This window comes from Podarcis cretensis (genome assembly GCF_951804945.1).
Source record: "Podarcis cretensis genome assembly, chromosome: Z".
In the NCBI taxonomy this organism is placed as follows: Eukaryota; Metazoa; Chordata; class Lepidosauria; order Squamata; family Lacertidae; genus Podarcis; species Podarcis cretensis.
In genome coordinates, this window is record NC_137184.1 from 23,619,965 (window position 1) to 23,644,286 (window position 24,322).

Below are 24,322 nucleotides of genomic sequence, written 5' to 3' on the forward strand. Positions count from 1 at the left end.
AGCAATCTGACGCATCTCCAGCCTTGACAATTGTGTTTGTGATCTGGAGGTGTGCATTGGACTGGCACCCCCATTTTACACCTGTGATCTGCAAATTGGGCCATGGGCTGAGGAAGGGAAGCAGGTGCCTATAGGCTTGGACCTGTGGTCCTGGGCTGTCCAGACAACAACACTCTCCTTGGGCCTCACTGATGTGGTCCAAAGGAAAGTAGAGCAATACGTTTGGCACCAGCTTGGCTGCAGGAGTTGCCAGGAGGCAGCATAGAAGGTGCTATCCAATCATGTTAGAGACTTCACTCCAGATTTGGGTTTACTCCTTTGTCTTTTCTTCTCCTGAAGATGTCCCACTAGGTAGCGAGTACAGATTGTTCCTCAGGGTTTACTCCCAAATAATTTCTCATGAATGAGTATGGCTAGAAGGCAATAGAGGTTTAGGGTCAGAGCTTTCCTTCTCCTGGATGGGCTACCTGCCCAGATTGATGAGGCCCATTTGCCCCTCACTTCCCTCTACAGCACCTGCAGAAACCACCTTCTTAACCGTTGGACCCACTATTGGTCTCGTCTGCTCAATCTGCTGGATCTTATCTTTGCATGCAGGGAAGTCCCTAACTCACCAAGGATTTGAGCCCCATCAGCAATCCGCACCTGGTTTAGCTGGCCAATTGAAGTTGTTCTCAGGGTGTGGATGCTGTTGCATGCTGACAATATTTGGAAATCCATAAAATGACATTTCCATTGAATAAGTCACAATGCACGTGAAAAGATCTTCCAATTAAATCCACTCTCTTTGCTCCTTCAATACCTAGCATGTTTACCTGCAAGATTACTCGAACCCTTTGCAAACTTTTGATCTTTCTCTTTCTTTTTACCCCTCCTAACAACATTTATATCTGTGTCAATTCACATGTCCCCCTTACTGTCAATGTCAGGGTAACCTGGTTATCTCACAATTGCCAGCACTGTTTGCAGACTAGTTCCCAAGATTCTTAGGGAGTGTGTGCTTTCAATATATAGTGTGCACACAGCCTGATACAGAAACAGGGAAAGTTCAATTTAGGACTGCGAAAATTAGAACAGATTCTTCCCTCCTTAATCATGAAGGCCACAGCTGCCTCATCTCTGCCATAGGGAATCTGTTTTTTCATAGGCATCCACCAGTCTCAAAGAGAGGAGAGAGGCTCTGTCAATAGCTTCTTGCAAAAAGAGATGGCCAGGGATTCAATGATTACTTATTATTTTTAAAGGAAATCCATTGCTGGAGAATTTGCTGGATTTATAATGGAGAAGGATTAAGGGGTGTTTAGTTGAAGGGTAGCTAAGCTATGGCTGGGCTTGATAGGAGTTGGAGTCACAAGCTGGCCAGTTGTTATTAGTTTGTTCTAGAACTGCCTTTTGTCTTTTGCTTATTTCTAGAACTGCCTTTTGCTTATTTCAGGCAATTGCTCTCCTCCACAAGACTTGAGATTATGCAAGCCATATTTTGCTGAATGATCAAGCCCCTTCTTTACCTGAAGCAAGATTGGCTAGTATGAGGGGCTTTGCAGGGCTGGGGCAGAGAAGCTCATCACACCTGTGCAATTCCACCCACTCCCCATTAAAAAAAGGGAAGGATGAAAAGGAGCTAAACACAGTTATATTTCAGCGGGTGTTGGGATCATTCTGTCTAATAAGTATATTTACTAAGTGTTTTATCAGGTGCCTGAAAGTGGATGACGATGCAATACTTTTTGCACGATCGTATTTCCTGTGTTTATAAATGGTGGTTAGGAATGAATTTCATTGTGTAGGAGAAACCTGATCTTACTTTTAAAATTGAAGTTTTTACAAATCTGCTTTTCTTTACACAAAATTCCGGTATATTTTAAGCAGAGGGTATATATAGTTCTGCATTTCATAATCTATGCCTGACATCCACAGGTGCTTGGCATCTCTAAATTGTAGATACCGGTAAATGCTCATTAATAGAAAGAGGCTGAAGGGACGCAGGTGGCGCTGTGGGTTAAAGCCTCAGCGCCTAGGACTTGCCGATCGAAAGGTCGGCGGTTCGAATCCCTGCGGCGGGGTGCGCTCCCGCTGCTCGGTCCCAGCGCCTGCCAACCTAGCAGTTCGAAAGCACCTCCGGGTGCAAGTAGATCAATAGGGACCGCTTACCAGCGGGAAGGTAAACGGCGTTTCCGTGTGTGGCTCTGGCTCGCCAGAGCAGCGATGTCACGCTGGCCACGTGACCCGGAAGTGTCTCCGGACAGCGCTGGCCCCTGGCCTCTTAAGTGAGATGGGCGCACAACCCCAGAGTCTGTCAAGACTGGCCCGTACGGGCAGGGGTACCTTTACCTTTAGAAAGAGGCTGAGAATGACTCCACAACGGAAGCCATTACCCTGCCGAAGAGTTCCAAAATGAAAATCAAAGGCTTAGCATTTCATTTCTGTATTAATGTTAGCAATTTAATTATGCTAATAGAAAAAAAGACTAATTTGTGTAAAAGGGCAAAAAAATTGACGGCAAGTTTTTTCTCTCTCTCTTTTTTTAAAAAAAGTCTAAGCCCACATAAATATTTAAAGAACACCCAACTTCTGCAGAGTTCAGAAGGCAATGAGTACAATGACGGGATGCATAGCAGAAATGTTGCCTTTGAACCCTCTCACTGATAGGGATACATTCTTATTGCATTTTATTTAACTAATTCTGTTGCAAAATAGGAATACCAAACAAAATTCACTACAGTGGTGCCTCGCAAGACGGAAAACTCGCTAGACGAAAGAGTTTTCCGTTTTGGAGGTGCTTCGCAAAATGAATTTCCTATGGGATTGCTTCGCAAGATGAAAATGTCTTGCGAGTTCCTGCGGGTTTTTTCCCCTCCCCCCCTTTTCTAAGCCGCTAAGCCGCTTATCCGCTAAACTGATAAGCGGCTAAAAGCCGCTAAGCCGCTAATAGCGCTAATCTGCTAAGCCGTCAATGGGCTTGCTTCGCAAGACGAAAAAAACGCTAGACAAAGAGACTCGCGGAACGGATTCTTTTCGTCTTGCGAGGCACCACTGTATATACAATTTGTATACAGCTTTGCCTTGCTTATTGACAGTGTATAACTGTTGTGTTTTAAATACATTGCAAAAGCCACCTTAAGAACTACAGTTAGTAGGCAGAAGACAAACAAACAAACAAACAAATACACACACACACCCGCCAACTTACAACTCACAGTAATGAAGAGAATACTACAAGGTTGTATGGCATCTTGGGACCCTGCTCCTCCTGACGTCTCATTAGATGACCTTGTTGAGGACTGGAATAACCGGTTCTTGGCCGCCATTGATGAGATCGCACCTAAGCGCCCTCTGTGACCCCGTTGAAACTGGGCCCCTTGGTTTACTGAGGAGCTCCGGAAAATGAAGCGGGTTCTCAGACGGCTAGAGCGAGTATGGCGACGGACTCGTGACGGAGCCTCAAGAACATCTTATAGGACGCTTATGAAAGCCTATGAGATGGCTATGAAAGCTGCTAAGAAATCTTACTTTGCAGCTTCCATTGCATCCGCTAGCTCTCGCTTGGCACAACTTTTTAAAATAATTAGGTCAATAACGTCCTTAGGAGGACAACCAAATTTAAGCACAAATTCGACCCACAGCTGTGAGGCATTTGCGAGCTTTTTTGCGGAGAAAGTCCTGTTGCTCCGCCATGACCTCCCAGTCAATTTAGATACAGTGACTGAACTGGAGGCCCCTCGACTGACTTCAGGTCCAGTGTTGGACCATTTCGATCGGATACTCCCTGCTGATGTGGATAGATTCCTCCAAGTTGGTAGGCCCACCACCTGCCTCCTTGATCCGTGCCCGCCTTGGCCGATTAGGGAGTGTCCAGATGTTGCGCGGACCCCCCTGGTTGAAATTATCAATTTGTCCCTTGACACGGGGACATTCCCAGGGGAACTGAAGGAAGCAGTGGTGTGTCTACTCTTAAAGAAAACTTCCTTAGATCCCTTAGACCTATCCAATTACCGCCCAATTTCAAATCTTCCATATCTGGGTAAGGTAATTGAGAGAGCGATTGCTGAACAGCTTGGTAGGTTTCTGGAGGAAACATCGGCTTTAGATCCATTTCAGTTCGGTTTCCGTCCTGGTTTTGGGACCAAGACGGCTCTGGTTGCCCTAACAGATGATCTCCGTAGACAGCTGGATCGAGGCGGGTCAGGGCTGGTGATCCTTTTAGATTGGTCAGCAGCCTTTGACATGGTCGATCATGATCTTCTGGACCACCGCCTCGCAGACGTGGGGATACAGGGCATAGCCCGTAACTGGCTGTGCTCTTTTATCTCTGGTCGGGGACAGAGGGTGGCACTAGGGAGGGAAATGTCGTCGCGCCACTCCTTGGTGTGTGGAGTGCCGCAGGGCGCAATTCTCTCCCCAATGCTTTTTAACATCTTTATGCGCCCCCTTGCCCAGATTATCCAGAGCATTGGACTGGGCTGTCACCAATATGCTGATGACACTCAGCTCTATCTGCTGGTGGATGGCCACACCGACTCAGCCCCAAACACACTGACCAGATGCTTGGAAGCTGTGGCTGGATGGTTTCGTGGGAGCCGATTGAAACTAAATCCTTTGAAGACAGAGGTCCTGTGGCTGGGTCGGGATGTCATGGGGATGAGGGACCAACTCCCTTCTCTTGCGGGGGCCCAATTAGTGCCATTGCCTTCCATTAAGAGTTTGGGTATAATCCTTGACGCCTCCATTTCCATGAAGGCGCAAGTTACAGAAACAGCCAAGGCGACATTTTTCCACCTTCGCCGCATCAAGCAATTGGTCCCTTACCTTTCCCGCACCGACCTGGCCACAGTGATCCATGCGACGGTCACCTCTACGCAGGGCTGCCCTTGAAGCTGTCCCAGAAACTCCAGTGGGTGCAGAATGCTGCAGCGAGGCTCCTCATGGGGTCTCTGCCATGGGGGCATATTCACCCAGTGCTTTTCAAGCTGCACTGGCTCCCAGTGGAGTACAGGGTCAGGTTTAAGGTGCTGGTTTTGACCTTTAAAGCCCTTCACGGCCGTAGGACCCTTGTACCTACATGACCGCCTCTCCCGGTATGCCCCACGGAGAGCCTCACGGTCCATAAATAGCAACACCCTAGTGGTCCTGGGCCCTAAGGAAGTTAGATTAGCTTGAACCAGAGCCAGGGCCTTTTCAACTCTGGCTCCGGCCTGGTGGAACGCTCTGTCTCATGAGACCAGGACCCTGCAGGATCTGATTTCTTTCCACAGGGCCTGTAAGACAAGAGTTGTTACACCTGGCCTTTGGCTTGGAGCCAATTTGATTCCCTCCCTCTCTTTCTTTTTTCTTTTCTTTCTCCTCCTGCGATGAGGCTACATTTTAATATTTTAATGTTGTATTTTAATTTTGTTTTTAATTTGTTTGTCATTCAACTTGTTTTTATTATTGCTTGTAAGCCGCTCTGAGCCCGGCCTTGGCTGGGGAGGGCGGGGTATAAATAAAAATAATAATAATAATAATTATTATTATTATTAGTCGTTCCAAAATGTTACCAAAAAACAAAACCCATTCTCTCATAAATCCAGTATTATTTCTCTCTTCTTGATTTCTAAGAGAAATAAGCATGATGTGCCAGGTTCTGAAATGCCTGTTTGTCTAGGACGAACATGGATTTTTATTGTATTTTACAATGTCTGTTAGCTGCATTGAATTGCAGAAGGAAAAGTGACATGAGTATTTTAAGTACCTAAATAGCCTTGCTGCAGACTGGCAGAAGTCAGTAAACAGAAGGCACATCTTGTCTCCCATCTGCACATCTTGCCAGTAAGTTCTGAAAGTTGTATCATGCCACCTACATGTTTGTGGCCACATGTTTAAACTACCCCACCTAGTTGTCTTAATAAAACCACCAAAAGATCAAGTGGTACATTGCACATAGTCATGGTTTAATTTCGTTTAGTTACTGTGTTCTAAATATATCCAGTTCCCTGCTGCAATGCAAACTCCAGATTCAGAAATAACAGTACCTCCCACCCACCTTGCTGCCAGTTTTTGGATTGCTTTCCCCAGGCAGCTCACCTGGCATCAAATTTACTATCATTCTGGTGCCAGGTAACACCAGTTACAGTACACAGGCAGCTTTAATGACATTGCTGTTAGTTACTCAATCCATCTCGCTTTACTGGCTGAGGAAGCCAGCATACTGCTTCTGGGCTATGTGACTAAGCTGCTTCTGGCAAACCAGAGCAGCGCACGGAAACACCGTTTACCTTCCCGCTGGAGCGGTACCTATTTATCTACTTGTACTTTGACGTGCTTTCAAACTGCTAGGTTAACAGGAGCTGGGACCGAGCAATGGGAGCTCACCCCATTGCGGGGATTCAAACCACCAACCTTCTAATCGGCAAGCCCTAGGCTCTGTGGTTCAACCCACAGTGCCACCCGCGTTACCACAGTGCTATTGTGCATTTTTTGGTATGTTTTCATTATGTTTTATTGCATTGTATATATTGCAAATCACAATGAGACTTTTAGTATAAAGCAATATACTATAAGGGACGCAGGTGGCGCTGTGGGTTAATCCACAGAGCCTAGGACTTGCCAATCAGAAGGTCGGTGTTTCGAATCCCCACTACGGGGTGAGCTCCCATTGCTCGGTCCCTGCTCCTGCCAACCTAGCAGTTCGAAAGCATGTCAAAGTGCAAGTAGATAAATAAGGTACCGCTCCAGTGGGAAGGTAAACGGTGTTTCCGTGTGCTGCTCTGGTTCGCCAGAAGCGACTTAGTCATGCTGGCCACATGACCCAGAAGCTGTATGCCGGCTCCCTCGGCCAATAAAGCGAGATGAGCGCCGCAACCCCAGAATCGGTCACGACTGGACCTAATGGTCAGGGGTCCCTGTACCTTTAATATACTATAAGCAATATAGTATAAAGTCTACAAAAAAAAAAAAAAGCAGACTGAAGATTTCAGATTCCCTTAGGTGCTTTCTGCAGCTTCCAACACCCATGACTATTAGCCATGTACTGATGTGAGCTGGAGTCCAAGAGCTTCTGAAGGGTCCCAAGCACCCCACCCTAGCTTTATACCTTTTCCAAAATGTGGGAAAGCCACAGATGGTGCTTTTGTGCACCAAATTTTGGGTTGAAATGATGGAAGGGAATAGTAGTATGCTCCACCAAAGAAGTCTCTGAAGAAAGGCAGCAAATGGTGAGGTTTCAGTAGTGTGTGTATGTGTGTGTGTGTGTGTGACAGAGAGAGAGAGAGAGAAAGGAATGGATGCTACCCTTCATCAGGAAGGCTGACCTTGAAACAGGAACATCAATCTTAGCATGGTACTGTCCCTTTCCCACTAGGCTTCAATTTTTAATTATGCACCGGATTTTCTGTTTACTGGGAAGGACACACAGAGTCTAAGCAACAGATGCTATCGTGCAGCTGAAACTACCTTCCTGTGTTATAAGTGCTCAGCTAGCAACAAATACCATCCATGCGATAAGATTTTGAGTAACTTGAAAGGCAGCTGCATTAGATACCTCCTCCCCCTCAGTTGTCCCATGGGAACAGCAGTTCCGTTGGATTCTTTTGGTGGGAGAGTTAGAAAGCAGAGCTCATTGCATTAGCTTTGCCAAAAGACAAGCCTCTCCAGACACCTCCTGCCCCTGAACTATGCAAGCTGGTCATTAAAAAAAAAAAAAAAGTTTACAAATTGGTGTCCGATTTTGATCTTCCCACTTTCCTTTGTACCCCTATTCACTGGTGTGTGGTGTGTGTGTGTTTTGGATTGTAAGCCTGCAGGGGATGGGCTGCTTGTTTTAATTCCAGGAATGGTTCTGAGACGGCACCGGTATCTTCAAACCCACGGTTGGCGCCAAAGGTGTTTTCCAGGAAACACAATTCTTTCATTCAAGAGAAACTTCTCTGGACAGAAAGAAGTGGTATTTTGTGATTCTTACCACAGCTCTCTTAATCAATATTCAAGAAATATACAAAAGCTGTATCTTTAAAAAAAAAAATGCAAGGAATTTATTCATTTTCATACGAAATAAAAAAGCAATACGTACAAATTAAACCCTCCATGAGACTTGTAACCACATTTTAAATAATGCAATGCCCCACTCTAAGGGGCAGTAACATATTTTTCTTGTTTGTTTTTTAAGCAGTTTATCAAGTGAAACTGGACCACGGAAATGTATTCAAACTGACATACAGTGAGGCATTAATCACATAGTTCAAGACAGCAATATTTTAAGACAAAATATGGCCAGTATGCTTACAGAAACTGGAAAAAAAACATTTCAGCTTGAATATTGGATGTAATTTAAACTTACTACAAAAGTTTTGGCAGTTTTGGAAGCAATCTCTGTATGCTCACTTTAAAAAACAGAAACAGACACACTGCACAACCCAATAATTACATTGCTCCACAAACACACATATATACATACAAATATGCACACACAGTTGGATTAATGTTTGTGGTGAGTAGTACAGATGTTCCTACCCTCTTCCGGCATCCCTTAATGGGCCCTAGAACAGGGTGAGAACATGTGTTGCCTGCAGGTGTTGCTGGACTACAACTCCCATGATTGCAGACCCTCCAAGTGTCCCTATTTTCCAGGAATGTCCCTCATTTAGAAAAGCCGCCCATTTCTGATTTTATCCTAGAAAGTACTTTTCCTTAGGATGTCCCTATTTTCATTGGAGAAATGTTGGATGGTATGGAGTCCTGTGGATCATTCAGAAGCATTTCAGCCTCCTGCTGATCCACAGAGAAGAAGCAGGTGTGTTCTGTGTCATGTCCTAGGGTCACAAGGCTCATCAATAAGCTTGGTCAAGTGCTCTCCTTGATGGAAGAACAGCCTTCCTGAAACATATGCCTTCTAAATGCTTTGGACTTCTACTCCTATCAGCTCAAGCCATGATAGGGGGTGGGGGCGCTGGTGAGAGTTACAGCCTAAAACCGGGGTTGTCAACCTGGTCCCTACTGCCCACTACTGGGCGTTTCAGGATTCTAGGTGGGCGGTAGGGGGTTCTACGGCACAAGCTGAATCCTCCTTCCATCGAGCACTGGTGGGTGGTAAGGAAATTTTACCATCAAGAAAGATGCATTAGTGGGTGGTAGGTATTAAAAAGGTGACTACCCCAGTCTAAAACATCTGGAGAACACCAGGTTGGGGAAGGCTACTGCAGAATATGTCCTATTATCCTCTGCAATGCACTGGGGTTCTGTGGGAGTTGAAGGCTCTGTGTAGGTAAAATGTGCTCTTGAAGTATTCAAGGTACAAGGTGTTATTGGGAGGAAAAGAGAGAAGTACCATTATGCAAGAAGGATGACTTTTGCCATGAAACCATGAAGGGTGAATAAAGCAGGAGGAGGGATGTAAAATCAGAAGTCTGTTCCACGATTGCTCGTGTCCAACAGCTATGTTCAAATCAAATTATATAACACGCAATGACAACCAGACAAGAGCCCAAGCAATGTGTGCTGTGTCTCATTGCATCACTAATGCAAATGCTCAGCAAGAACTGGAGAATGGGGCCTCTCACCCTTGCTGTGCAAATTCTACTTTCCCTTTCATAGTCATAGTTTATGGTTTAACCTGGTAACAGGGGACACTGTATGGACTGGAAGTCATCATATCACACAGCTATTTTACACACAACTACCTGCAGGTGCGTAGGGGGGCAGTGTTTGACAGCGATGAACCCAGACTTTGTCCATGCTACCCTTTCTTCCATGTGGTAGTGATGGCATGGTAAGCTTGGCTGAACCAAGGGATAGGGGACTTGTGAGCCTCCAGGTGTTGCTGGTCTACCACCTCCCATCATCCCTGGCCGCTGGCTGAAGCTGATGGGAGTTGGGAGTCTAAAAACAAACATGTGGAGGACCACATGTTTACCTCCTTTGTTGGGAGGCAGTATGTCTCTGAATGCCAGTTGCTGGGAATCACAAGTGGCTAGGGTGCTATTGCGTTTGGTTGCTGCTTTGGGGCTTCCCATAAGCATCTGGCTGCCCACTGTGAGAAGATGCTGGACTAGGTGGGTCACTGGCTTGCTCTACCAGGATCTTCTTATCTTTACCTATTCATGGCATAATCACTCACCATTACAAGTAATAGCTCCCCACCCAGTTGCTGGTAGCACTCTACAAGGTTATAGGTGTCTGTGTGGCATCATGTTGCCCAACTCCACATACTGATCATAAGCAAGGAAGCAAGCAAGCAGCTAACAGGAACTCACTTTGCTTCGACAGTATTAGCCAGTGCCCATCTTGTGTTTTCATAAAAGACTGGGGCAGCAGCAGCAGCTATATTGTGAGTCCTGAGACTCTGTCAGACTTAGGGTTGGAAAGTTGTGGAGAACAAGGAAGGTGATGAGGAGAAAGGGATAGTGGGAGCTGTGTCAATGGAAGAGAGACTGGAGGAGGCAGGTTCACCCCTTCCCCAGAGTCCGGCAGCCCCGGATGGGGTGGTGGGAATCCCTCCAACAGAGAAGTCAGTATCAGTGCAGTCTGGGGAGGGCATCAGCCAACTACTCGGTGTGTGTGTGTGTGTGTGTGTGTAAAGGATACAGAAATGAAGGGCACAGCCTTGTCATTCAGGACCTCATGGCAGCTCTGCAGGTGGGAAGACACCCCACCATCACCAATGCAGTGCATGTCTGCAAGTTCAACATTCACACAAGGTATAGGGATCTCATGAATAAGCAAACCCCACCTTTAAAAGCTTGGCAGTTGGTTGTGAGAACTCTGGCTTCAGTGCATTTCTGAACTTCTTGCCCTGATCTTGGACTCTTTGAACTTGGAATGCCTGCTTCTAGCCCAACGAATCCTGCCAATTACTGTCACTTTCTCAGAGCTCTGATCCTACTATAATTCTATGCTGGTCACTGGGTCTGTACTGTTACTTCTGCTTCACTAAAGATCTATTCCACCCTTTCAAGGAAGAGCAGCTGCCATTGTGTTTTGAGTGGGAACCAGGAGAGGCCTTGCCTTCCCTTTATAATGTCCATGACAGGTATAATGTAAACACCTGGCACTGGTTCCCCCCCTTTGGCATTTTTTCCTAATTGCAATGGCATACTGAGCAGAAGGAAACACAAGGGAGTCAAATAAAGACCAGAGGTAACAGTGATGCAAGGAGGATCAGAAAAGACAGACCCTTAGGGAAGACCAGTGGGCGTGATCAGGTAAATCGCTCCACATCCATTGAGAAAAGGAGCCTCATGAAATCTATTCATGGATAGACTTGGGCAGACATCTTCAGACTTCCCATTTCCCATTCATCCCTAAACACTATTTTTAGCAGCAGGTAAGAGCTTTAAGAAATCTAGACTCTGCTTGGTGCCACAGTGGGAAGCCAATTATATCTGATATAGGAGGCCCAAGGACGTGCTACAGCGTTTTCAACAGTCTTCTGTATTTCTGTTCTTGACATGGAAAATGTTGTTCATAATTAGAGAAGTCAAAAATGATCCAACTGCTGGAGAGAAGAGCTACATTATGCAGTCTGGTGAAATTGCCTGCTAATGCACTACACGTCAGTGCAAGTGACCTGGTACATTCAGGTGTGTGTAGACTTTTAGCATACAGATCTTACACACAAACTTTAAGTAGAAAGTGTACTGCTCAAAATAAAAGCCTATTTTTCTTTCGTCTCAACTCATCTCAGAGCTTGCCTGCATAAGAATTACTTGCATCTCTTAACTGAACCAGTACACCTCTGGTACAGACATATACGTGAAGAGATACAGCCTACCTCCAGAATATGTACATCTGTCCACATGCAAAGATAGTCTTTCAGATATGCACATCTCTTGGACAGAAACGTGAGCAAGGCATAAGATGGAAAGTTCTGTCGTGTGACAACGGTCTTTGGGAGCAGAAGCAGTAAAGTGTTGGAAAAGGCTGCAAAGTGCAGATTCATTCTTCTAGCTGACTCACTCTAACTCATTTCCTTATATTGTTTCAATTACAGGAAGTCACATGGAACCAGGAAGGATAAATACATGGGCTCGGTGTGCACTTTACTTCTTTTTACTTTGCTCTCTTCCATTATTGTTTGTACAGTGTTTGTAAAGAAGTCTGTTTACTTCAGTACAAGTTTTTCTTTTTTACTGTGAATTTTGACTCTGCGTTCTGACTTCGCTGTGCGACAAGTTCAATATAAGAAGAGCCTGCTGGATCACCACAAAGCACATCTAGTTCTGCATTCTGTTTTTCAAGCGGCCAACAATGCCTAAAGAAAACCCACAAGTAGGATCCGAGCACAAGAGAAGCCTCCCAGCATCAAGTGAAGACAGAACATAACCATCTTGGCCAACAGACATTGATAACTTTATCCTCCATGAATTTATCCAATCCTCTTTTATAGCCATCCAAGTTACTGTTCATCACTAACTCTTGTGGGAACAATTTCCACATTTCAACTATTTGCTGGGTGGAGAAATACATTCTGTCCTGATTCTTCCAGCATTGGATGTCCCTGAGTGCTAGTATTATGGGGGACAAAAAACTTCTCTCTACTTTCTCCATGCCACAAAATCTTACTTGCTTTTCCTCCAAACTAAATGCTGTAACCTTTCCTCATAGGGGAGCTGCTCCACCCCCTTGATCATTTTAGATGCCCTTTTCATAACCTCTTCCATGAAAAATATCCTTTTTGAGGGAAGTATTCCAAGAGTGGCTGCATCATAGATTTGCATTATTTGAATTATGATATTGGCAGTTTTATTTTACCATGGCATTCACTTTTTTCACAGCTGCCACACACTGGGTCAACATTTTCATTAAAATACCCACTACAACCCCAAGGTCTCATTCCTGGTCACTCACCAGCAGTTCATCCCCCAAGAGCATATGTATGTGAAATTTATTATTATTATTTTGCCTCAGGTACATAACCTGACCCTTGCTTACACTGGACTGCATTTGCCATTTTACCACAATCCCTTTTTGCTTAAACCGCTTTGAAAAATTAGGTATCATATTTTGTTTTAATAATATCTATAGAGAGAAAACAATGCAATAAAATCAGTTTATTAACAGACTACTTCACATTAGCAAGGAATGTTTGGCTATCTCCTCTGACGAAGTCTGAAGGAAAAGGGAGAGAGCAAATTGATCTCTGAATATAATGAGAGGTAGATGCTACAGAATCTGTTTCCAGCATAAAGGGAACATTTCAGTTCTTAAAAAACATTTTGTAACTGAGTTTGACAAAATATAAGCTTACTTGTGTACAAACATGAAATAACTCTTATAATAATTATTTCCGTTCTACTTTGTTATGGATCTTCCTTCCCTGCCTTCCTTCCTCCACCCCAAATGTTACATTTCATGGCACAAGCTAAATATCTTAAAAGTTAGGGATGGCTAGTTCGCTCCCCACACCCCAATTTTATTCCATGGATTTACTGGGTCATGCATGACTTTCTAGATGGGGCAAGGACTATAAAACATGTGAATTTGTAGCAGGCACTGCAGTTCTTAATTCACATATTTCTCCTACTTCCATGTGACTAATGCACACACCAATGGAATCCAGATTGATTAAATCACAGTCAGGAAAAATGGATCTCAACCTACCATAGCGATGGGGAAAGCTTTTTCTCTTGAGGACTGTATTTGCTTCCAGATGGTGGTGAGTCGGGCCAGAACTCAAAGTGAACAGGTCCCCCCTGTCATTCCACCCCACTCCAAAAGAGGCTGCAGCTCAGTGGTAGAGCATCTGCTTTGCATGAATAAGGTCTCAAGTTCATCTCCAAGAAGGGCTGAAAAGAGACTCTGTCTAAAATCCTGGGCAGCTGCTGCCAGTCAGTGTGGGCAATGCTGAGCTAGATGGGGCCTGACCTGGTATAAGGGTCAAGGATCTGACTTGGTATAAGGAAGCTTCCTCTGTTTACCTCTTCCTCAACACATGCAAGAAATTAGTCCAAGAGCCACAGATTGATCGTTCCTGATCTACGTATCAGGATTCCCACAGCTTAATCAGTATACGTACTAGGCTCTGGTGAATGTATCTGTAATGGGGGGGGGGAGTAGACTGAAAACTGATGAGTTTCACATGAGACCAAACAAAACACCTAGGAACTGAAATTTTTTGGACTAATGATACATTAGTGCCACTTCAGCAAGTTTAAGGTAATATGGAGTAAAGTGGATCCCCTCCACATTGATTTATAAGAAATTCAGATGGGGAGAATTTTGTAAGCATCCCTATTTGAAAACTTATCCTCTTGTTTACTAAGAACTAACGTTACAGTTTTCTATCAATCTACATGAGGAAAGGAACTTTAATACTAGATGAAAGGCTAGAAAGGCTTAGAGATCAAAACTACAAGGCTGGAAAAGTTTATTAGATTGGATGGGATTGTGTTTAACAAAATGAAGGAACTAGATATACAAGGAAGGAAAAATATATTTTAAGAGGTGTCGCCCAAAGAAAAAGATAGCAACTGGTGATCTTCTTGAAGAAATGGAAGAAAATGTGATCACTTCAGGCTAGCACAGAATGAAGATGTTTCAGTAGTGATAAAAGACTGAGATAATGAAGTTTATGACTGAGTCTTAATGGCAAGAATCCAAAATCTCAGCAATCAGGCAAAGATTCAAGTGCTTTCAGAACTTTCTCCAGAGACATGAATCACAGCTTCAAAGCTTGCAACTACCATTCTTTCAGAAGACTGAATTTAGTTACTAGGAGATAGCTCAGTCGGTAGAGCATGAGATCTCAGAGTTGTGCATTCGAGCCCCACGTTGGGCAAAAGATTCCTGCATTGCAGGAGGTTGGACTAGATGACCCCCATGGTCCCTTCCACCTCTACAATTCTATGATTCTAATGTGTTTTCCATTCAAATCACACTGGTCAGATAACAGGTGCTTTTACCCCAGGAAGAGGCAAGTTGATTTTGGAACACAATGAACAACATTAATACTGAAATTTAAACGGAATCACTTAGCAAATGCTATATAGTAGTATTAGAAGATAATAGGTGCTTATTACAGAGGTACATTTGAATGCATAGTTTAACATTTTCTCACCTTTGACTGGAATGTCTTACTCCTACATAATTCATATTTTAAAAAGTTGCTTTCCTTTTAAAAACAGTGTAACAAAGGACTTAATTCATCTATACAGCAGGGGTGGGGAACCTCCGGCCCAAGAGGCCAGATGTGGCCCTCCAGGCCTTTTCCTCTGCTTGGGACTCTCACTATGCTGCCCCACAACATGAGGCCACCCCCCACTCAAGCCATGCTACTCACTAACGCTCTGGTACATGCTTGAGTGTTTTTGCATGGCTGGAATCTGTGCTTGAATGACAACTATGACTCTTGCTTGCCTGCATGGGTAGCTGTAGTAACATCCAACTTTTGTGCTCCTGGAATGTGGCCTGCTGAGAGTCACATCCTTACATCTGCCCTCTTTAGGCTCTGGCTTCATTTACCACCAATATGTGGCTTCTGGAAGGTTCTGCAGGAAGGAATGTTGCCTTTGGGCTGATAAGGTTTTTGCACACCTGCTTTACAGGAAAGAAACTGCAACTTGTGTGACTTTTAGTGCCCATGGATTGGCATCAATATATTTGGTCACACATTTGCTTGCTAATAATTGTTATGTATGTGTACTGTTTCAACTCTCTTCATCAGGACCCGGTGCTTAATTAGGGTTTCAAGTCCTGACTTTTCTTCCCTTTTCTATATTCTGAAAATGAAGGTTTTTTGTGTTTTTTGTGTTTTTTTAAAAAAAGACCAGCAGGTCAAAAAGCAAACAAGCAAGATAAATATGCATTAGCATAAGCTTGCATCTTCTCTAGCAGCATATTGTTAATGGATTTCTGAGCAGCAAGGCTAAGAGGAAGTGAGGCGAAATGTTCTCGTCTAACCAGGCAGAGATTCTTAAGAAGCACCTTTATTAGAATACCAGAGCTCAGTGTCCTGGCAAAGCATATACCATTCTGGCAATATTACATGCGGAGAAAATGCCAGGCTGGTCATAAAGACAGGATAACTGTACAATATTTCAAAATGTATTCCATAAAACACAGTCCTGAAATCAGCTGCTAATGGCAAGTCAGGAACTGTGACTAACTTATGAAGAGACTTTTTTTCTATCATAATAGGATACAGTGTTTTAGTGCCTAGAATCCCATTTCCCTGGATAAGTGCAGAAGATTCCAAGGAGCAGTGCTTCACTTTGATTCACTCCTGTTGCCAAAACTGCAAATACACAACAGTGGGGTGGGGGATGGGGAGTAAAAAACAAATGTAGGATGCTACACTGTATGTTAGTGCTTTGTGGAAAAATTAGTATTTTGCAAGTGCAAACTGTTCTTCCTCTTGTTAAGTCAGCAGGAATCTCCAAGCCTACGTATCACTATTTTACCCAATAAGGAATGTATTAAAAAAAAGATAGGGAACCTGTGACACTCCGATTGTTGCTGGAATACAGCTGCCTCTCATCTGTACCAACCAACACAGAGAATGGCCAGGGATGATGGGCATTGGGATCAAACATCTGGAAAGCCAAGGTACCCCACCCCTGATCTATAGCATGGTGGCAGTTCACTCACTCAGATAAGGAGTGTGCCACTAACAAGCATAAAACAACACAAATCTTGTGCATCTATTTCAATAATGGTGGAACTGGAAGCACTACAAACTCATACATTTTATTTCCAAATCCTTCACTCTGGGAAGTCAATAGCAAATCACACAAGGCAATTCCTAAGAGATGTAATGGGAAACCTCGGTCCCATTTTGTCTCAAATATGTCACAGTAATCACACTTTGGTCCAGCTCAGATATTTAGGAAGCTGACAAGAGGCTTCCCATGGTAGAATAATAGTTGTGCTGCCCTCCTTCCTTCTATGCATGAACCAGGTGTTCCACAAGGTTAATGAATTCATGTGATTCATTATCCTGAAAGCCAGGAAGATTGAGAATGTGTTGCCTTATGTAACTGGGTTTCTGTGCACATGTAACACTGTAGGTGGGGTGGAGTGGAGAGTCTGTGCACCCACTCCTATACCAGCAAAGATGCACAGTAACCCAGACAGTGCTTGGACTAGACCTCCAGGAATGAGTGGAAGCTAAATGGCATGTCACTGAGCAGCCAAGACTTTAGATGCTTTAAGACCTTTGACCATAGTCTATCGCCACTTCATCTACATGCCACAATATTATTCAAGCTCATTAACATTGATAAAGATATAAACTATCAGCAAGACAGGTTCAAAACAGGTTGTTTTGTGTTTTAAAAAAGGTATCAATAAAAAAGATCACATACTTGCACATTACAGCCACATATCACAGTAATAAAACATCACATTGCTAATGGTTGGACGCAACCGTAATCTCTAGTTAAAAAAAGAAAAAAGAACAAAAAAGGCACAACTGCTTACAAAAATATGTGCAGGGGCCAGCAAATATTAACCCAATGTTGCCACTGAATAGAATTCCCATGCAAGGTGTCAGAAGCCAGCCAAGGAAAGCCTCTCTAATATGGACTGGCATTTTCTTCCATTCGCTAGTAGCTCACAATGCTTTTTAATCCATGTATCTGAAACCTTGTGGCTTTAAAAAACTTCCTCATCTTGGAAAGGGCTACCTGCCTCAGAAGCCATGTGTACTTGCACCAGAAAAAGGAACATGTGTGGCTGTTCTGGAAGATATGCCCAGAAACTATTTGTGGCAGCCCAAAAGCCAGCCCCATGCAAACCCATGGGTTGCTCTTGAAAGCCTTTGAACACCAGCCTCCTCCCTTGCTTCCAAAATACATAACACAACACTTAGCCATACGTGAGTGAGGTGGCTCTCCCAGCACCGGGCCACAGGTCTTGCATGCTTTATTGCCAATTTTCTATGGCTCAGGGCAGATGCAAAGACCAGTTCAATGGAGATTTCTTGCTCGAGCCTCAGGCTGGATGGTCCCACGGATGCTACTGCTGCTGCTGCTGTCGCCACCTGGAATGTCGCGGGGATTAACAAGACCCTCTTGGCTCTTCAGCTGCTGATCAGGTTCATCTCCCTCCTCCCTTGCCAGGATGCCATTAGCCAACAGGGCAGGAGGCTCATCCTCATAGTCCTGGGGTGTGTTGAGCATTGGGGACTTGGAACAGACAGTTGATGCAGTAACCATTTTGGATAAGATGGAAACCTCATCTGGCAGCGGTCCCTCTAAGGGAGGCAACTTCTATATCAGAAGAAAGAATGAACTATGAGAATAAAAGCATTTTTGAGACCAGCATATGGAGCATCATTGCTTTACAAATATCAGATCTTCTGGTGAAGCAGGTCGGAATGGAGGAAGGAAAGCACTTCAACACCTAGCTGATATTATGTACCTATTGGGTAACATCTTGGACTAACCCTAACTGGTCACAGTAAAATCGGCAGACAGCATTATTAAAGATAGAATTACAGAGCACTTGGAAGACTCCCACACAGCTAGTAAACCACCAAACCAAAACACAGCCCGCAGTAAGCTTCACAAGTACTGTGGCTTTGCCGGCTGCCTAGGACTGCAAAGGCATGGATATACTAAGGCACAGTTTGGGATAATTCCACACCTACCTTCCAGTGAAAAGTGCCTCCTTTTTCCCAATCTCAGTTGTATTGTGAAGGCCTGCATTGCAAGATTAGGCTTTCTTTTTCTGAACATGTATTTCATTGCTGTGCACTACTTACATTTTCCAAGTCAGTAGCAACACCCTCCAGCTCCACTTTCTGGCTGATGCAGCCTAGGAGATGATCCAATACACACTGTTTTGGGTGCATTCCTTTGTCAAAGCGGTTATACATGCCACACCAGAACCTCAAGGAAAGGGGGAGAGAAAAAGAGAAACTAAGATCTGTGAAGGGGATGATGATGATGACAATGTAAGTGTGTTTCCTTATTACAGAAAGCGATCTGAAGTTTTTATAAGGTGTAATAACCCCCATCCTCCTCATGTTAAATAAACCTGATAGGAAGAGGTACACTTCAGAATTCAAAAGAGTTTTCAACATTTGATTGATTTAATATTTGTATGCAGCTCTTCCAATAACACTGAACTCAAAGCATCTCACAATAACATTGGCAAACATTTCTCTCTGGGAAGGGGCTTCTTCACCCAGTGAAGCAGCACAATCCCAGGCAACAACTTTTTTCACAGTTCTGGCCACAAGGGAATTGTGTCCATGCCTTTTGATAGACAACACTGTGTACAACAGTATACACAATCAGTTATTTCTACTGGAATTGCTTCTAGTGAAGGATTTCAAACATGCGTTTTCCTTGTTTTGAGGTCAAGCAAAGCAATAAAATTTTAATTTTTCTTTACAGCAGCCTTCCCCATCCTGGTTCCTTCCAGATGTTGTTGGACTATAACTCCCATCATTCCAGACTATTGGCTGTGATGCCTGGGGTTGATAGGAGTTGTAGCCCAAAACCTCTGAAGAGCACCAGGACTGGGGGAGGCAGCCTTAGTCTCTTCATTTTAATTATACAGTTACAAAATTAAAGCAGAATCAGCAATGGGACAACTCAAGAGTCAAGGCAGCAGCAAGGTTCCTTGTTTCCCTAATTACTTTCTGCCAATAAGCAACTTTTGTTGTTTAGTCGTGTCCGACTCTTTGTGACCCCATGGACCAGAGCACGCCAGGCACTCCTGTCTTCCACTGCTTCCTGCAGTTTAGTCAAACTCATGTTAGCAGCTAATAAGCAACTTACTGGAAACTAAATGGCAGTGTGTTCGGCCGGAGTTCCTTGTAAGCTGCAAATCCCTTATAGAGAGGGTTTCTGAACTCCTGCTTCTTCTGGAGAAGGAAAGGCCACAGGGAATGAGTCTTCTCAAGGATTCTAGGAAATAAAAAGTGAGTGATTACAGTAGCCAGTTTTTGATGATAGGAGATATAAACAAAAGGATCTAGTGAAGCAGAAGGGTGCTATAGAGGGAGAGAACTGCTGCAATTCAGCCAATCATAGGAAAGAACTAAAAGTGACATAAAACATGCTGCTGCCACCAAAAATGGCAGCCCTGTGTCAAGTTCCTGCGTCTCTACCATGAAACATCCCTTTCAATCTTCCTGTCACCATTACATTGTACACTTTCCCATCTGCAGTAGAACGAGGGAGGTGAAATGAGCGGTGTGGTAAGATCAGGACACAGGTTAGTTTCTTGGCATATTACAGAAGGATATTACAGGGGTACCACATTCAATGGCAGGCCCAAATTCTTTGTCATCTGTAACTCCATCCATATACAGTCCCCCTTTACAGGTCTGGGATAGCAGTTCATAGGAGGCAAGACACACCATTGGGGTCTAGTGTCAGCTGCCCTCTTATCTTCTTGAGCTTCCTGCAAATCCTGAAGGTTCACATGGAGTTTCAAGAACACACCTCAGGCTGCTTCTGTGCGGGAGAACATTATGCAAATACCCTGCTGGATGAAACCAAAGGTCCATCTAGTCCAGCATAATGCTCACCACAGTGGCCAAACAGATTCCTCAGTGAAGCTCACAAGCAGGACATAAGGGCAATAGCACTTTTCCTGCTATTACCAACTGCCCAGCAACTGCCTCTGAACATGGAGGTTCCATACAGCCATCAACTTCTCTCTTATAGATTTGTTTAACCCCCTTTAATGCCATCTCTAAAATACTTTCTGACTCAATGGGACAATGCATTTAAGAAACACATACACATTTGCAGGGGCCTCAACTAATGTTTTTGGAGCATTACAGTGGTACCTCGGGTTAAGCATTTAATTCGTTCCAGAGGTCTGTTCTTAACCTGAAACTGTTCTTAACCTGAAGCACCACTTTAGCTAATGTGGCCTCCCACTGCTGCTGCGCTGCCGGAGCACAATTTCTGTTCTCATCCTGAAGCAAAGTTCTTAACCTGAAGCATTATTTCTGGGTTAGCGGAGTCTGTAACCTGAAGCGTATGTAACCCGACGTACCACTGTACTCTCCAGAGTTCAGATGGGTTTAGGGAAATTATTCCTTCATTTTAATAGTCAGGGAACAAAGGAGAAAATACTGAATTTTGCCGGCTGGAAATGCCAACTCACTTCATATCTTCCCGGTCCTTGTGACAGGTCCCCAGGAAATTGCCGAACTGGCAGGAATAGACGTGATCGTGAATTTCAAGAAGACACCGCTCATTAAAATCAAATGCACAAGGAAACTGCTGCATGAGCTGCCAGGTACATTCAATGAACTGGGTGAAGACAGGAGACACTTCCTTGGGGTCCCCTTCTAGATGGCCACACCTGGAAAGACAGAAAAGTTTGAGGGTATCATCAAAAGCATTGCTGAAGGAAGACAATAGATGTTTAACCTTCAGTGGATCCTCATCCTTCACCAAAGAATCTGGTCAGAGGTGTGGATAATTCAGTTATCCTTCACAAAACTTCTACTGTAATTTTAGCTGGGGGTAGGGAAAAGACCTCAAGGAGAGAATCAAGAAAGGGGATTATCTGGTGGAGAAGTAGCAGCAATAAAAACTCTGGAGAGATTATTCTGATAGACCAGCTGACCTTATGATTATTGATAAGGAGGTCTGGGCTTATCTGATGACTAGACAGAAGTTCAACCTGTAAAATTATGTGTGCCAGTTTGAACTCCCTGAAGGAAAGGCACAATATCAAAGTACTATTATGGTGCCTTGGATGATTATAGCAATATCACTGAATATTCTGTAACAACTAAGATGTTAGTAGGATTTTCTATGGTGACGTTCATGCAACAAGTTTTGGCTTAGCGCAGAGCTGGCAGGGAGGAACTGGGTAAGAAGTGAATGATCTTCCAGGGTTCTAAATTGTGTGAGGAAACTTTGTGGACAGAAACATTTTCAAAGCATTTTATTGGTTCTTATATTTTATCTCATCTATATTGTTGTATACTACCCTGATATTTTATGATGGGGTGGTGTGTGTATGCGCATGCGTACAGGCAACTCCCCACTTGCACACGATCAGCATGCATGTGACTGACTTGCGCATTGTTTCTGGTAAGAAAAGGGGGCAAGGCGGGGACAGAACAGGCTGGAACTTGTTTGTGCGTGTTCTGATGATGTGTGCAGTGACCAGGAACAAAACCCCTCAGTAAGTGGGGGACTCCCGTGTGTGTGTGTGTGTGTGTGTGTGTGTATGTACACACACCACCCCTGCTTGATAAGGTTATGCTTGGGGATGGGCCACCATCCAGTTTTAGAGCATCTACCTTGCATGCAAAAGGTCTCATTTTCAATCTCTGTTGTCTCAAGGTAGGCCTTAAAAAGGCCCCGTGTGCTGTCCTGTGTAGATAATACTGAGCTAGATGAACCAACCATCTGACTTAGAAAAAAGCAGCCTCCTACATCCCTAACTGGTGAGGAGTTTAGAGAAGCTGCACAACCTCAAAGGCAGGACTGAGTGTAAAAAAACGTAGTCCTTTGCAGCCAAGCAACTACAGTTGCTAAGCTGGATGGGAGAGCGCTTAGAGAAGTTTGTCTTATCTGTGGAATTTCTTAGCATAAGTCCTTATCTTTCCTTGTACCAGTTCCACTCTAAGGAGTTCATCAGGTGCTATGCAGAGTTTCTCTCTCTGCATTGTATCCTCACAACAATTCTGTGAGGTAGGTTAGGCTGAAAGCTAGTGGTTCAGTCACCCAATGAGCTTCAGTGCTGAGTAGGGATATAAATGTTGATGTCCCTAGTCATACTACAGCCCCTTAACCACACTGTAACATCAACGGAAAGCACTTGGCCAAGAAGAGCATATACAAGAAGGATCCCCTTTCCAGACATTCTAATCTTAGCACACAATTTGGATTTTACCTGTGTGAGAACTTGTGGCCCATTGCAATCCATTCCTTTTCTATCAGGACCTTTAATGATAAATTAGAGACAGAAATTAAATTACAAAGTGGCTTACAAAGAAAAATAAGTGGCACCAATCAGGGCAGCACATCAGGACTTACTTCGGGCTAAACAAGTGTAAGACCAGGCTGTCAGGTCCATCAGAAAAACCAACTGTGCCTAGACACCGTCCATTTGATCTTTCAGTGTGGCAGCACCTACACTCTGGAACTCTGCCCATTAACATTAGGAAGGTGTCCTTGCTGTACTGATAATAGCACCTGCTAAAACCTTTTCTGTTTAGGCAAGCCTACTACAGTATGTAAAGCTGACATGTAATATTATTTTATAACGTATATTTAACTGCTGGTTTTATTTATATTTTGGGTTTCTGTTTTACAGTAATACGTTTTTAACTCTGGTTTGCATTTTATTTATTTATTTAAATATTATTACTATTGTTGTTGTTGTTATTATTATTATTATTATTATTATTATTATTATTATTATTATTTATATACCACCCTATACCCTGGGCTTTCAGGGTAGTTCACAGAATAAAATCAAGATATAAAACTATAAAATACATAATAAAAATAACAACAACTCAATAGCACTCCCACACACAAAAAAACACATTTTTAAAAGGGCATAGGATGTAAATCAGATTATTGTATATTTTATGTAAACTGCTTAGAGGTGTGTTTTTTTAAAAATAATAACCAAGAACTATGCAGATAAATAAATTTTAAAAATCGCAAGCAATGACTGATCTATCTGGAGCAGGAATTGGGCAAATTTTAACCCAACGAGGCTCTGAAGCAGGAAGAGGGAAAAGAAATCCTCAGCCCACATTTTTCAGTAACTGAAGACCCCACTGCCTTTTCCTGAGAGTACTGGGACAGGGCTTAAGTGTGCTCTCACTGTGTTCTGCGGCCCATTTCAAATGCTGCAAGTCATTCTTAATAAGGCAAGGGTGCCCTCCTGGATGCAAATTATCCAGAATAGTCTTTCCCAAACTTGGGAGTCCAGCTGTTTTTGGGTTACAACTCCCATCATCCCTAGTTAGCAGGACCAGTGATCAGGGATGATGGGAACTGTAGTCCGAAAACAGCTGGAGACACAAGTTTGGGAAACATTGATTTAGACAGAGGACAAGGGAGTAAGGTTTCTAGGGCAGAGTGCAGTTAAGCATTTTGGGGGGACAACAGCTTTTGCTTTTAAACTGTGGATATGTTTGTCACCCCTGGGCTCCTTTGGAAGAACAGTGGGACATAAAGCCAACAACCAAGATAGTGAACAGCAGCAGCAATAAGCTCAAGCCTCAGTGCAGGAGCCACCTCAATGCTCTCCCCAATATTGCTCAGATATAAACAAATTACACTAACACAAATCAATCTGAAGTTCTTTCACTTAAGATTTCTAAAGGTTCTCCTCCCTCCTAAATACAGAGAAAGCTTAAGATTTGGGGGGGGGGGGCTAGAAATCATACCCGCTGGTGGAGGAATGGCTATGA

The 24,322-nt window shown here is 43.7% G+C and overlaps 2 protein-coding genes and 1 long non-coding RNA gene across 3 annotated transcripts in view; 1 reads left to right on the forward strand and 2 right to left on the reverse strand.

Annotated features, from left to right (window-relative positions):
• LOC307207675 (uncharacterized protein C8orf48) overlaps positions 1–24,322 on the forward strand; it is a 391,608-nt gene that overhangs the window by 90,230 nt on the left and 277,056 nt on the right. The gene's annotated exons all lie outside the window — the stretch shown is intronic.
• LOC307207741 overlaps positions 1–24,322 on the reverse strand; it is a 281,967-nt gene that overhangs the window by 25,504 nt on the left and 232,141 nt on the right. The window lies entirely within an intron of this gene.
• MTMR8 (myotubularin related protein 8) overlaps positions 7,990–24,322 on the reverse strand; it is a 44,720-nt gene continuing 28,387 nt past the window's right edge. Inside the window, exons 10-14 of the mRNA XM_079961700.1 lie at positions 22,786–22,835; positions 21,037–21,237; positions 19,695–19,823; positions 18,671–18,797; positions 7,990–18,176 (exon numbers count right to left, since the gene is read on the reverse strand). Coding sequence (XP_079817826.1) covers positions 17,874–18,176; positions 18,671–18,797; positions 19,695–19,823; positions 21,037–21,237; positions 22,786–22,835 — 810 coding nt within the window. The 3' untranslated portion in view covers positions 7,990–17,873. The remainder of the gene's footprint in view (positions 18,177–18,670; positions 18,798–19,694; positions 19,824–21,036; positions 21,238–22,785; positions 22,836–24,322) is intronic.